At 50.9% G+C, this 12505-nt stretch overlaps 1 protein-coding gene across 1 annotated transcript in view; it reads left to right on the top strand.

Annotated features, from left to right (window-relative positions):
* Positions 1–8302, top strand: part of VWF (von Willebrand factor) — a 124627-nt gene extending 116325 nt beyond the window's left edge. Inside the window, exons 48-52 of the mRNA XM_027541087.1 lie at positions 2858–2956; positions 3625–3753; positions 4256–4295; positions 7408–7505; positions 7985–8302. Coding sequence (XP_027396888.1) covers positions 2858–2956; positions 3625–3753; positions 4256–4295; positions 7408–7505; positions 7985–8173 — 555 coding nt within the window. The 3' untranslated portion in view covers positions 8174–8302. The remainder of the gene's footprint in view (positions 1–2857; positions 2957–3624; positions 3754–4255; positions 4296–7407; positions 7506–7984) is intronic.
* The last annotated feature ends 4203 nt before the right edge of the window (positions 8303–12505 follow it).

Here is a 12505-nt window from a genome sequence, read left to right as displayed (position 1 = left end):
CCACCCAGGAGTGGGAATGGGGACAGACTGGCAGATCAGCAAGAGTAAGGGCAGTGGCTTTTCAAAAAATAAAAGTAGTTTCTCTTTTTTAAAGGCTTTTAAAAATAGTTCTACTAGATATTGCAATTATTTTTAAAAGTAGATAAATTAAGGCTTTTAGTTGGAGTTTCAACATCAAACTCTCAAAATTACTAGAATGAATAGACAGAGAAGTAGAAGGATACAGTAGACCTGAAAAGCGCTATGAACCAATTTAACATAATTAAGTTTTATACAGTTTTCACACAACAGCAGGATACAAAATTCTGTTCAAGTTCCCATAGACCATAAACCAGGAGACACTGGAACATATCCAGGGACATAAAACAAGGTGCAAAAATTTCATGGTCTAAAGGTATTGAAATCATACAGACTCTGTTCTCTTAACACTGTGGAATTATGTTAGAAATCAATATGAAAGGAGACTTGAAAATAACCCACATAGTTTCAAGTGCAAGGTTTAAAATATTTTATTATCACTGCGAATGTGCTAAGTCGCTTCAGTTGTGTTTAACTCTGCGACCCCGTGGACTGTGACTTTCCAGGCTCGTCTGTCCATGGGATTCTCCAGGCAAGAATACTGGAGTGGGTTGCCATGCCCTCCTCCAGGGGATCTTCCCGACCCAGGGATCGAACCTGTGTGTCTTATGTCTCCCACATTGGCAGGCGGGTTTTCTTTACAACTAGCGCCACCTGGGAAGCCCATATTCGCTATTCATTATCAGTTGTAAACCGTGCATAGGACCAATGTTAATAAGTGTATTCACAAGAGAAAAAAGTTTAAAAAGAGGGTGAGAAAAGGAAGATAGAGTAAGGGCAGTGGGGAGATAGGACTGGGGTCCTCGAGTGGCTGACACAGTTTGTGAAAAGGGCGGGGAGACACCTGTGAGAAGAGCCTGGGGGCATCCCTGGACGTGGGAGCAGGGCTCATTGGCTGCTCTGACCTGTGAGTTCTGTGGTTGGTGGGACGCCTGGCCCTTCCTGATTGGATGCCGCAGTGAAAGCCCGGTCAGCTCTGCCCACCTCCTGGGCCACCTGCTGGCTGTGCAGTGCGTGTCCGGTCAGCACTGGCCGGAAGCCCAGCAGCGCTCAGACACGCCTGTCACCTGTGCACTGGTGTTCTCGCCTCTCAGGGTCTCTTCTCTCTCCTGTGGGTGAGGTCAGCCTGCTCCCTCCCCTCCCCTCCCTCCTTCCCCCGTCCACTGCTCCTCTGAAATCGCTGCCCTCTCCTCTCACCTCCCACCCCATCCTCCACCTCCTCCTGTCCCTTTCCCTCCCACGACGCCCCCATCTTTCCTTGTCCTTGGCTTCACCATGCGCTTGGCCCCTCTGGGGTGTGGATGGAGCCTCCACAGCCTCATCTCTTCACTTTGCAACCCCCTCCTCCATTTGTCCCCCATCCCTCATGTCTCCTGTAAAGATTTTGGGCCGAGTAGAGGGTATTTCCTAGTCCCTTCTAGCACTCACTAGAAAATGCCCCAATCCAGGCTCCTATGAAATCCTGTCTGACGTCAACCCCATTTTATTTCCTCTTTCTGATAATAACCAGTTGCATGCATTCATGCTGCTTTTCCCATCTCTCTTCCTCTCCCATTCATCACGGTCCACACCTTCAGGAATCATGTGATTTTGAAAACACAGCTAAAAGCTCACCCCATGGCCTCAAACGTCAACAGTGTCCTTCCAAGCATGTGTGTGTAGCCGGGGCCCATCCAGTCGCCCTGTTCTGCTGGAAGCTCAGTCCTCACTGGCTTTCTCTACAGCCTCCCTGATGGGTTCAGTGCACACTCACAGACTCCTCACCTCCCTGCTGGTTAGGAGCCTTCAGTCTCTGCGCAATCAACATGGGAGCCCTGTGAGACAGCCAGGTCTTCTGCCCAGGACTCCAGACTGACCTGCTAGAGATTCACAGCAGAAAAACCTCAGGACCCCAAGGAATGAATCTCTAAGTGGTCATTACTAAATGTAGCAAAATGAAAAAAATGACACCGTCATTGGCTTTCATATAGCTAAATGTATTCTTTTAAAGTTTTGCTGAGTTTTGTTCTTCCTGTTTTTTTTTTTTTTGGCATGATGTGAAAGTGTTAGTTGTTCAGTCGTGTCCAACTCTTTGTGACCCCATGGAGTGTAGCCCGCCAGGCTCCTCTGTCCATGGAATGCGCCAGGCGAGAATATTGGAGTGGGTTGCCATTCCCTTCTCCAAGGGATCTTCCCGACTCAGGGATGTGGTTCTCCCGCATGGCAGGCAGATTCTTTGCTGTCTGAGCCACCAGGGGAGCCCCTTTTGGCATGGTGGGGAAAGATGAAAGAGCTTTAATTTTAATGCAATGATGAGACAACTGATGATCGCTTTTTGCTTCTTATTTGGTTAACATGTTTGAAAATTCTTTGCAAAAATAAAAAGCTGGTTACCCTGTGTGGTCTCCCAGATTTGGGGGCATTTTTGTAAAACCGTGAAATCCTGTGGTCTGGAAGCTACAGCCTTTTCCCCTACCGTAAAGGTAAGGGATGGAGGCAGGAAGACAGTTTCCGCTGTGACAAAGTCCAGTGGTGGATGATGATTGCGTGGACTAGGTGATGACAGAGGACCTTGGAATGATAAGCAGTGGATGAGTTCAAGATGCATTTTTTGGCAAGATCTGGTGATGTGTGGGTGAGGGGCGAGGCAGGGGATGAGCAAAAGAGAGCAGGGACGAGGATGACCCCCAGATTTCTGGTTGGAGCAGCTGGGTATGATGAAATCATTTACAGTTTGGCTTACTTATGAGCGGGGTCTTCAGGGGAGGTTCACAGAGGCTGCATTTTCTCCTGGTTCCAGGGTTACATGGAAGAGAAGCTCCAGGGCGAATGCTGTGGGAGATGCCTGCCTACGGCGTGCACCATTCAGCTACGAGGGGGACAGATCATGATGCTGAAGGTGGGGGCAAGTGGACGTCAAGACTGTCCCCTCAGATCATCGTCTGCTTCCCTTCTTGGGGATCTTTTCTTCAAGAAGGAGGGGGCAAAGTTTGGGTCAATATTGACTTCTTTTCATACCTATTTCTGATTTTTTATAAAGAAAAGATGGATAACCTTTAGAAGGTACAGGATTTTCTCTTTGATTTAGTTATTTTGTCACTTTCCTCGACAAGGGGATAGTTGGTGTGGGCCCCCATGATTGAGAGTTGGTTGACCTCTAAGATTTTCTCCAGCCTTGATTATCTCTGAGACTGGGTAGGCAGTCAGGTGCCAGAGATGCCGATCTGTGAAAGTTAGGATGGGCTGGTGAGACAGGCACCTAGTTCACTCATCTCTCCATCAGAGGCACTCAGCTCTAGTTCAGCTATTGATTGACCAGTTTACCTCCACTGTGTCTTAATTCTTTATGCTGTTATGTGGTCAGAAGAGTTTAGGGATTCCCTGCCTTCATACAGCCCTGTTCCCAGTAAACAGGTTGCAAAACCGGACTGCACCTGCCTCATTCTTGTTCTATGGTCCCCCACGTTGTCTCAACAACTCCAGGGAGTCAAGGTCACTATTTGAAGTGGCTGTGAAACCCAAGCTGCCTTCAGATGTGCTCAACGCACGTCCTCTCTTTCCTTTCAGCGTGATGAGACACTCCAGGATGGCTGTGACAGTCACTTCTGCAAAGTCAACAAGAGAGGAGAGTTCATTTGGGAGAAGAGGGTCATGAGCTGCCCGCCCTTCAACGAACACAAATGCCTGGCTGAGGGGGTGAGCCGTCGGAGCCCAGGCCCTGCTTTCCTCTCGACTGGCTCCATCTATGACTGAAAAAAGAAGGTTCTTTTGAATGGCAGTTCAGCTCTGCCATGATTCCCAGTGTTCAAGGAGAACCCCAGCCTAGTTTAAAAATCAACAAAATTACAAAATCAAAGCCTGATAGAGAGATGAAACTCTCTATGATGCTCTAAGAAAATACCTCCCCTTGGGGGAGATTGGATCTGTGATCCTTGAATGGGGAGGTGAGAGGCCAAACTAATTGATGGTCCCCCCTGGGAATGACAGTCCCGGAGACTCTCAACTGGAAGAGAATTCAGAATAATCAGGACTGTTTCAGCCTGACCGGGCGGGGTGGTCAGTCTGCTCACCTTTGTGATGGGACAGTCCATTCACTTCTGGGGACTTGGGCTCAGGGCTGTGAGTCCAGAGGCAGGAATGACAGAAAGTGTCCGCTATGTACTATTTGTGCCTAACTTGGGACTTTGCTGTTTTCTTAGGGGAAATCATGAAAATCCCTGGCACGTGCTGTGACACATGTAAGTACGTTACCAATAGACTGTCCCTTGAAACCCATCAGATTAAGTCCAGGGGATGTTCCTCGAAGTGAACTTTGTTCTAGAAAGATAGCGCAGTCATTGCATTCCATTCTGCAGGGGACTGCCACCCTGCCTCGCATGTCCTTGGACTGCCCCCTATTCAAGCCCCCTTTCAGATGCCTGTAAACCAGTCTCTTCTTCCTTCTTCCAGACTCCTGGCAATCACTAGCCTGTTACTTGCCTTTCTCCTCACCGGTCTTGGGTTGGTCACAGTCCTATCACAAGAGAATGTCTTCTCTCTGCCAGTGAAGCTCCTTGAGGACGAGGCACCTTGATTTATGATCTCAACAGATGAGACACTCAATACACCTCTATTCTTTGAGTATCCCCAGAGAGAAGGGGAAGCAAGAAGCTGGCTGTGGGGCTGCAGAGAAACACAGTCTTCTTAAGGACTGATAAGGCTGGTCTCATTAACCAGTTTTATTAATCTCCTCTCCTTCACTCTTGCCTGTTCTTTTTTAAAATTAATTTTACTTTCGGCTGCACTGTGTCTTCGTTGCGGTGGCCAGGCTTTCTCTAGTTGTGGAGGCCGGGGCTACCTTTAGTTGTGGTGGACAAGCTCCTGGTTGTGGTGGCTTCTCTTGTTGCTGAGCATGGGCTCTCGAGCGCACTGGCTCCGTAGTCATGGTGCATGGGCTTAGACGCCCCGAAGCATGTGGGATCTTCCTGGACTAGGGATCGAGCCTGTATCCCCTGTGTTGGCAGGCAGATTCTTTGCCACTGGGCCACCAGGGAAGTCCTTGGCTTTTCCTGACCTTGCACTGTGTTGCACGGGTTGGTCCCCCAGCAGTTACCGCAGCAGCTTTGGAGACGGAGCTCCAGTCAGCTCATCAGAAAGCATCTCACCGCATGTTCTTGTTTCCATGAGCACATGTACTTCTCAGAATCCCAAAGTTAGTGCTGTATACTCTGGGTATAGAATTACTTGTCTGGACTAATATTCTTTGTTTTTTAGTTTAGTTAGCTTTTTGTTTGTTTGTTTTTGGATTCCTGGGTCCATGTTCCCATGTTTATTTGGAGGTAGAGAAAGCAAAGAGTTGCTCAGTTGTGTCCGACTCTTTGCAACCCCATGGACTATAGCTCACCAGGCTCCGCTGTCCATGTAATTCTCTAGGCAAGAATACTGGAGTGGGTAGCCATTCCCTTCTCTAGGGGATCTTTCTGACCCAGGGATCGAACCTGGTCTCCTGCATTGCAGGCGGATTCTTTACCATCTGAGCCACCAGGGAAGCCCCTGGGGAAAAGAAAGAAAGAGTGAAAGCATGAATACCTTCAGTGGTCAGTCATTTGTTCTTCTCCTGATGGCTCCCTCTGACAGTCCCTGGAGTTGCTGTAACCAAGCTGCAGACTGAGGGGACACACTCTGAGAGCATCTCTCTCTGTGATTCCTGTCTGCATGGCTGAGATCAGGAAACCATCCAGGAAGAGACGCATTTTTCTCTAGGTGTGCTGCAGGGGCAATCTGGCCAAGGCTGTTATCTGCAAAAGTAGCAATGAGGCAGGAGAAGGCACTGGCACCCCACTCCAGTACTCTCGCCTGGAAAATCCCACGGACGGAGGAGCCTGGTAGGCTGCAGTCCATGGGGTCCCTAAGAGTCGGACACGACTGAGCAACTTCACTCTCACTTTTCACTTTCATGCATTGGAGAAGGAAATGGCAACCCACTCCAGTGTTCTTGCCTGGAGAATCCCAGGGACGGGGGAGCCTGGTGGGCTGCCGTCTATGGGGTCGCACAGAGTTGGACACGACTGAAGCGACTTAGCAGTAGCAGCGGCAATGAGGCCAAACGGAGGCTTCAGTGCTTTCAGGAGACGGGAACCCTCCATAAGGAAAATAAGCCAGGCTCGGGGATTTAAATCAACTGTGTGTTGGCTTCAATATGTTTTCCTCATTCACCCTCTTAATGTGGTTGGCAGGCTTTTGCTTTCAAATGAAATTATTTGGAAATTGGGAGTCTGGCTAATATGTATTTCAAGTTGAATTAGATTTGGAGCCATCCAGGAATGGAAAACTCCCAGTGTTTGGACAGGCAACAGTGAGCTGACATTGAATCCTAGAATTATCAGTGGTGCAAGGAGAGATTCAAAGCTGAATGCTTTTAACCCCTGTGTGGTAAGGAAACCCATGCCTGCGACCAGGAGATGGCTATACTCAAAGCAAAAGATTCCATAGGGGCCGCAAGGATCTTCTCAGTCCCTAGGGAGACAATGACATTTGCGGGGATGGATAGATATTAATTGCATTTATTGGATACTCATTGCCCGTTCACTTCTGGGTATAGTATAAGCAGGCTGCCCAGGCGGGAATCCGCCTGCAGTGCTGGAGACGGAGGAGATGCAGTTTTGATCCCTGGGTGGGGAAAATCCTCTGGAGAAGAAACTGGCAACCCTCTCCACTATTCTTGCCTGGGAAACTCCATGAACAGAGGAGGCTGGCAGGCCGTAGTCCATGGGGTCACAGAGTTGGACACAACTGAGCAACTCAGCACACATGCAGAATTATAACCGCAAGAGGCTTGCTCTGATCATTATGGCTTTTAGAGTCTACAGTTGTATAAAAGTAAGTCTTATCCATTGACATCACCAAAGCATGGTGAATCTAGGTTCCTCTTGCAGTTAGAATTGTGCCATTAAGTGAGTTCAACCCAGTGATATCTTTATCTCTGGTTGTGAAGGGTCAGGAGAAGCTGGGCTTTAGGTGGTGCTAGTGGTTAAGAACCTGCCTGCCAATGCAGGAGATGCAAGTTCGATCTCTGGGTCAGGAAAACACCCCGGAGAAGGGAATGACAACCCACTCTAGTATTCTTGCCTGGGAAATCACATGGACAGAAGAGCCTGGTGAGCCGCAGTCTGTGGGGTTGCAAAGAGTAGGACACGACTGAAGCGACTTAGCAGGAGAAGCTGAGGGGAACCAGGATCACTGACTTGCCCTCTCTGTAGCTGGCTGTGGTGACCTGGTTACTGTGAAACTGACCTATGTCTAGTGAATAAGGGAACTGGAGTGGACAGTGTTGAACGGGAGAACAGGTCCCATCTCTCACTTGCCCTGTAGGTGAGGAGCCTGAGTGCAAGGACATCACAGCCAGGGTGAAGTCCATCAAGGTGGGAGACTGCAAATCTGAAGATGAAGTGGACATTCACTACTGCCAGGTAAGGGGTCCTCTGCTCAGAGGACGGGTCTCTTCATTCGAACACCTCTCTTGAGATACATTGTGAAAAGATCTGGGAAGTTCACAGGGAGGAGATGTGAAAGAAACTAGGGACATTTTTTTCCTTTTGAAAGCAAATGTTTTATTGAAGTTAACTGAGAAATTTTGACCCCAGAAGATTAAAAAAAATCAGCAATGATTCAAAGCTTCCTTTGAGGAGAATGGAGGGTTACTTATGGAACACGGGAGCTGCCTTCCCCGGAGATCCATCAAACATGCATAGAAATTGCAGCTACAGGGCTGGGTGTGAGAGTTCCAATTAGGGGAGGCCTTTCAGACACACTGCCTGGCTGTCCTGGGTTCCTCTGGCCGAGGCCAGGCCTGGAGGAGGGCAGGTGCAAGAAGCCGGCTGCCCCAGAGCCCTCCCCACCCTGGGACTCTCTATCACCCGCGTCGCTGCCTCTCTCTTTCCCGCTGCAGGGAAGATGCACCAGCAAAGCCCTGTACTCCATCGACACGGAGGATGTGCAGGACCAGTGTTCCTGCTGCTCGCCGACGCGCACGGAGCCCATGCCAGTGCCCCTGCGCTGCACCAACGGCTCCATCATCCACCATGTGGTCCTCAACGCCCTGCAGTGCCAGTGCTCCTCCAGGAAATGCAGCCCGTGACGCGCTGCCCGCCCGCCACGGACACCCGCTGCCTCCTGCTAGGCTCGGCGATCTCTGCTCCGCGCATGCGCACTCTACTCCCGGACCTTCCCGGGCTCACAATAAAGGCCAATCTATCCTCTCGTCAAAGGCTGGTGGTTCATCCAGGTTGAGATGGCTGGGCTGCTCTGAGCCGGGTGCTGAGGTGGGGGCTGGGGAGTGGAGAGGGAGCCCAGGCTTTCACACCAGATCCTTTTCACCCCGAGAGAGACTGTACTCAGTGCAGCCACTGGACAATGAAGCTGGGAAGGATTTAGACATCATCTCATCCACTGCCCTCTCCGGCCCCTTCACCGAGGATGAAGGTAGCTCAGAGAGCGTGAGTGACTTGCCCAAGGTCACACAGCCGCTGGGTGGCAAGGCCAGGTTCAGAACCCAAGGACCTAGACACCTGGGCAAGAACCCTCGGGCTGGTCCAGCAGAGCCACATGAATCTAGTCCTGACAGATTCAGCCTTGATCTCACTGGAACCGGGGAGGGCTGCATTTTTAGGCCTTTCTGCTTCCGCTGGATAAGAACCTCCAGGGAAGATAACGTTGGAGGCAAATGGCATGAGTTGCGTTGAGTCGCGTTGGTGGGGAGTTTTAGCCAGGTAGAGGGAAGGAGGAATGGAGAGAAGTTTTATATAACTGCTCAATAATTCAAAGGCTGTCACCCTCTATCCATCATCACCCCACCTCCAACTTTGAGTAGTCTCTAAGGTCTCTGTGGGAAAGCAGATCCGGGGCCAGAGAATTATTAATAGCTGTCTCTCTCCTGACTGATCGCCTGATGCTCCACCCCAGGACCGAGGTGCTGTTGGTGGCATGGGGCTCTAAGAAACTCAGTGGGAGGCTACTTCTTCAACAGGGGGTGCCAATTTCCCAGTGCTCCCATAGCCCGAGTTCTCCTCGTATTTACTGACAGGACGATTCGCTACCAAGGAAAAAGCTAAACTTGAAAAATTGCATGTTTTGATTTAAAAAAAAACGTCAGGGAGCAGGGTAAATAGGATGCTGAAGGAGAAACATAGTGGGATGTGAACCAGGAGCTCTCCCACTCTACACGCTTTCCAAGGTGGATCTGCCTCTGGTCCCAGCTCTTGCTGTTCAGTTGCTCAGTTGTGTCTGACTCTTTGTGACCCCATGGACTGCAGCACGCCAGGCTTCCCTGTCCTTCACCATTGCCTGGAGTTTGCTCAGACTCATGTCCATTGAGTTGGTGATGCCATCCAACCATCTCACCCTCTGTTACCTCCTTCTCCTCCTGCCCTCAATCCTTCCCAGCATCAGGGTCTTTTCTAATGAGTTGGCTCCACATCAGGTGGCCAAAGTATTGAAGTTTCAGCTTCAGCATCAGTCCTTCCAAAGAATATTCAGGGTTGGTTTCCTTTAGGATTGACTGGTTTGATCTTCTTGCGGTCCAAGGGACTCTCAAGAGTCTTCTCCCAGGACTCTCTGTCTTGTCACCCTCAGACCAGATGGGACAGTACCCCAAAGTGAGAATCTGAGGAAGAGTCTCAGGGAGTATGTGGAGAGAGAGAAGAGATGAACCAAGGTGGAAGTGTTTCCAGGCCTCCTGGCATTGGAAACACATACGGAAGGGTTCCCGGAAGTGAGTGAAGGGCGTGTCTGGGAGAGAAAGGAGTCAGGATCCAAGTGTTAGAGCACAGACTCCGGAGTGAGCTCAGCCCTCAGAGATATGGGGCCTGACCTTTACACTGCAGTCTCCTCATCTGTGAAATGGGTACACAGGAGGTTAAACATAGAATGGTTGTTAGAACTCATTCTTTTGGGGAAGGCTCTGAGAAGGGTGCTGAGGGAGTGGATGTCTGTATCCATATCAGCCTTGATTACTCCTGGCAGCCAGGACATAGCCCGCCAGGGATGGGCTGGGGTGGGCACATGCTGTTTCTGGTTTTCCTTCTGCTCAGCTCCCGACTCCCTTTACTGTCTCAGGTTCATCATCAACTGATATAATGTACAAAGTAGGGAGGGGCTTCCCCAGTAGCTCAGCAATAAAGAATCCGCCTTCAGTGAAGGAGATGTAGGTTTGATCCCTGGGTCAGGAAGATCCCCTGGAGGAGGAAATGGAAACCCACTCCAGTATTCTTGCCTGAAAAATCCCATGGACCAAGGAGCCTGATGGACTATAGTCCATGGGATTCCAAAAGGGTAAGATATGACGTCGTGACTGAACATGCGTGCATAAAGTGGCGAGCAGTCCCACCAGCCCACCTTATCAGCATGGGAGATGGGAAAGTCTGTGGTCATACAGAGCCAACTTGACATATGTGTTAACATAATACCTTTTCATTGTCTGGGTCCCTGATATTAATGCACTCGCTTACCTTAGGGGCATCTTGGAATTGTAGATTTCATCATGCAGAATGGCCCTTTGGAGGTCTTCTTTTCCATCCCCTTGCCCATGGCTAGGTACCAAAGCCATTCCAGAGAGATTGAGCTCCTCTTTTTTCCTAGGATCGAGCTTTCAACATCTGTTTTCTCAACTGGTCCCACAGTCTCCCTGGGAAGCTTTTCTAAAACCTGCCCCTCCCCTTACCACTTGCAGCTCCTCTTCCTGTCCCTGGGGCGAGATTCCTCCAATTTTGCTCCTTTTAGTCTCGAGAAAGGTGGGGGACAGTTGGTGGCGGGTACAGTGCAGGCAGGTGTGCGGGGAAGCACCCACCCCACCCAGGCGATCAGCGACAGGGCGGTGGGAAGCAGGGTTTCTGGGCGGGATTGGAAACTAATCAGGCAGACGGTTCAAGAGATAATCCTGCTGAATGCTCACACCCGAACCAGGTTAGGAGGCAGCGCCCAGGGCAGGGAGAGCCGCAGTCTTACGGTCTGGCCCCTCAGCTTCATTAACCCGAGCGTGACCCAGACTCAACCCGCTGGCGGGAACGCGCTTATTCCTTCACGTGGCGCGACTAGCGGCCGGTGCGCCCAGGGCGCAGCAGCCGGAGGAGGCCGGGTGGCCCAGCGAGGGATGGGGGAGGAGACAGCAGCAGCAGGCAGGGGCGGGCACGTCCAGACGGAGCTGAGCCGAGATGGAATTAGCCCGGCGGCTGAATAAGCCAGTGCAGACGCTAGCGCAGCCGCGGGACAGTCGGGGTTTCGGGTCCAGTGCGCCCGCTCCATGGCCACCACCTCGGGGCTGCATGGTGAGTCTCCCTTGCATGGACCTGGTCTTGAGCATCTAGAATCTTGTAGGACGGAGAGGGAGCTGGGAGTGAAGGAGAGGGCATCCCTATTCCTACCCTTGAGATTGGTGACCCCGGGTGAACCTGGAGGGGGCTTCGCAGAGCAGATCCCTGTCTTCTGGCTAGACAGGCAGACATGATTTCAGTCTATGATCCCTGACATGAAAGCCCTTTGTTCAGCCCAAGAGTGCCCTGTCCTGGGACTCCAAGCTCAGGGGTCCCACGCTTGTCTGTGGAGCAACGGGTGCCCCTGGATGCTGGGGCACCCAGACCAGCAACTTCTCACACTGGGGTGGCTCTCACCCTCGGAAGGCGAGGGACACCTGAGCGGTTTCCTGGACACTCATGTCCTATCAAGGAGAAAAGAGGCAGGACAAGAGTCAGGGGATTGGTGCAGCAGCTTTTTGTTGATGAATTACCAATTCCAATCTCTTTATCTTCTCCTTGTTACAAGTCAGGGGGTGTTTAGCACATCTGAATGGATGAGCAAACAGCTGAGGTTTAATTCAGAAACAGTCTGCTGAGGACAGAGGTTCAGACTCACCCCCTGCAACTTGGGTTTAGCCTCTTGGAGCATCCTCACAATTTCAGAAAGTCTCCCCCAGCCCTTATCCACCCCAGGAAGGGCATTTACACATTTACGTGGGAAGCACAGGTGTGTCTTTCTCCGGGAGCTTATTTAAGAGGAAAAGCAAATTGAGGCAGCGTTTAGGGGAGCAGGGCATGACCCTTCTGCATCTTCAGGTGATCCTGAATACACATGTGCGTTTGGTGGGTTTGACCCTGCCTAGAAGGCGATTCTCTCTGGAGTCTTGTTTCCAGTGATTCATGAGAGAGGCATGGAGTGGCAGGGGCCGGGGAAGGTGCTCACTTCACTGGCATGAACAGTGGGTACAGGGGACTGGAAGGCAGGTGTGAGTCTGGGACTATGTGAGCACGTGTGGAGAGACGCTCCGGGACCGTGTGAATGCTGGTCTAGGGCAGAAGTTTCTGCAGAGCAAGGTTAAATCTCAGCCCCAAAGGCAGGTGGCAGGTGAGGGAGGATCTTGGACAAGAGGGGGCTCCTCCAGAAGGTGATAAGATAACTTGTCTGGGCTTTGCTCTTGGGA

Source organism: Bos indicus x Bos taurus, chromosome 5, assembly GCF_003369695.1.
Source record: "Bos indicus x Bos taurus breed Angus x Brahman F1 hybrid chromosome 5, Bos_hybrid_MaternalHap_v2.0, whole genome shotgun sequence".
Lineage (NCBI taxonomy): Eukaryota > Metazoa > Chordata > Mammalia > Artiodactyla > Bovidae > Bos > Bos indicus x Bos taurus.
Note: the sequence above shows the minus strand (reverse complement) of the source record. Positions and strands in the feature narration are given on the sequence as shown.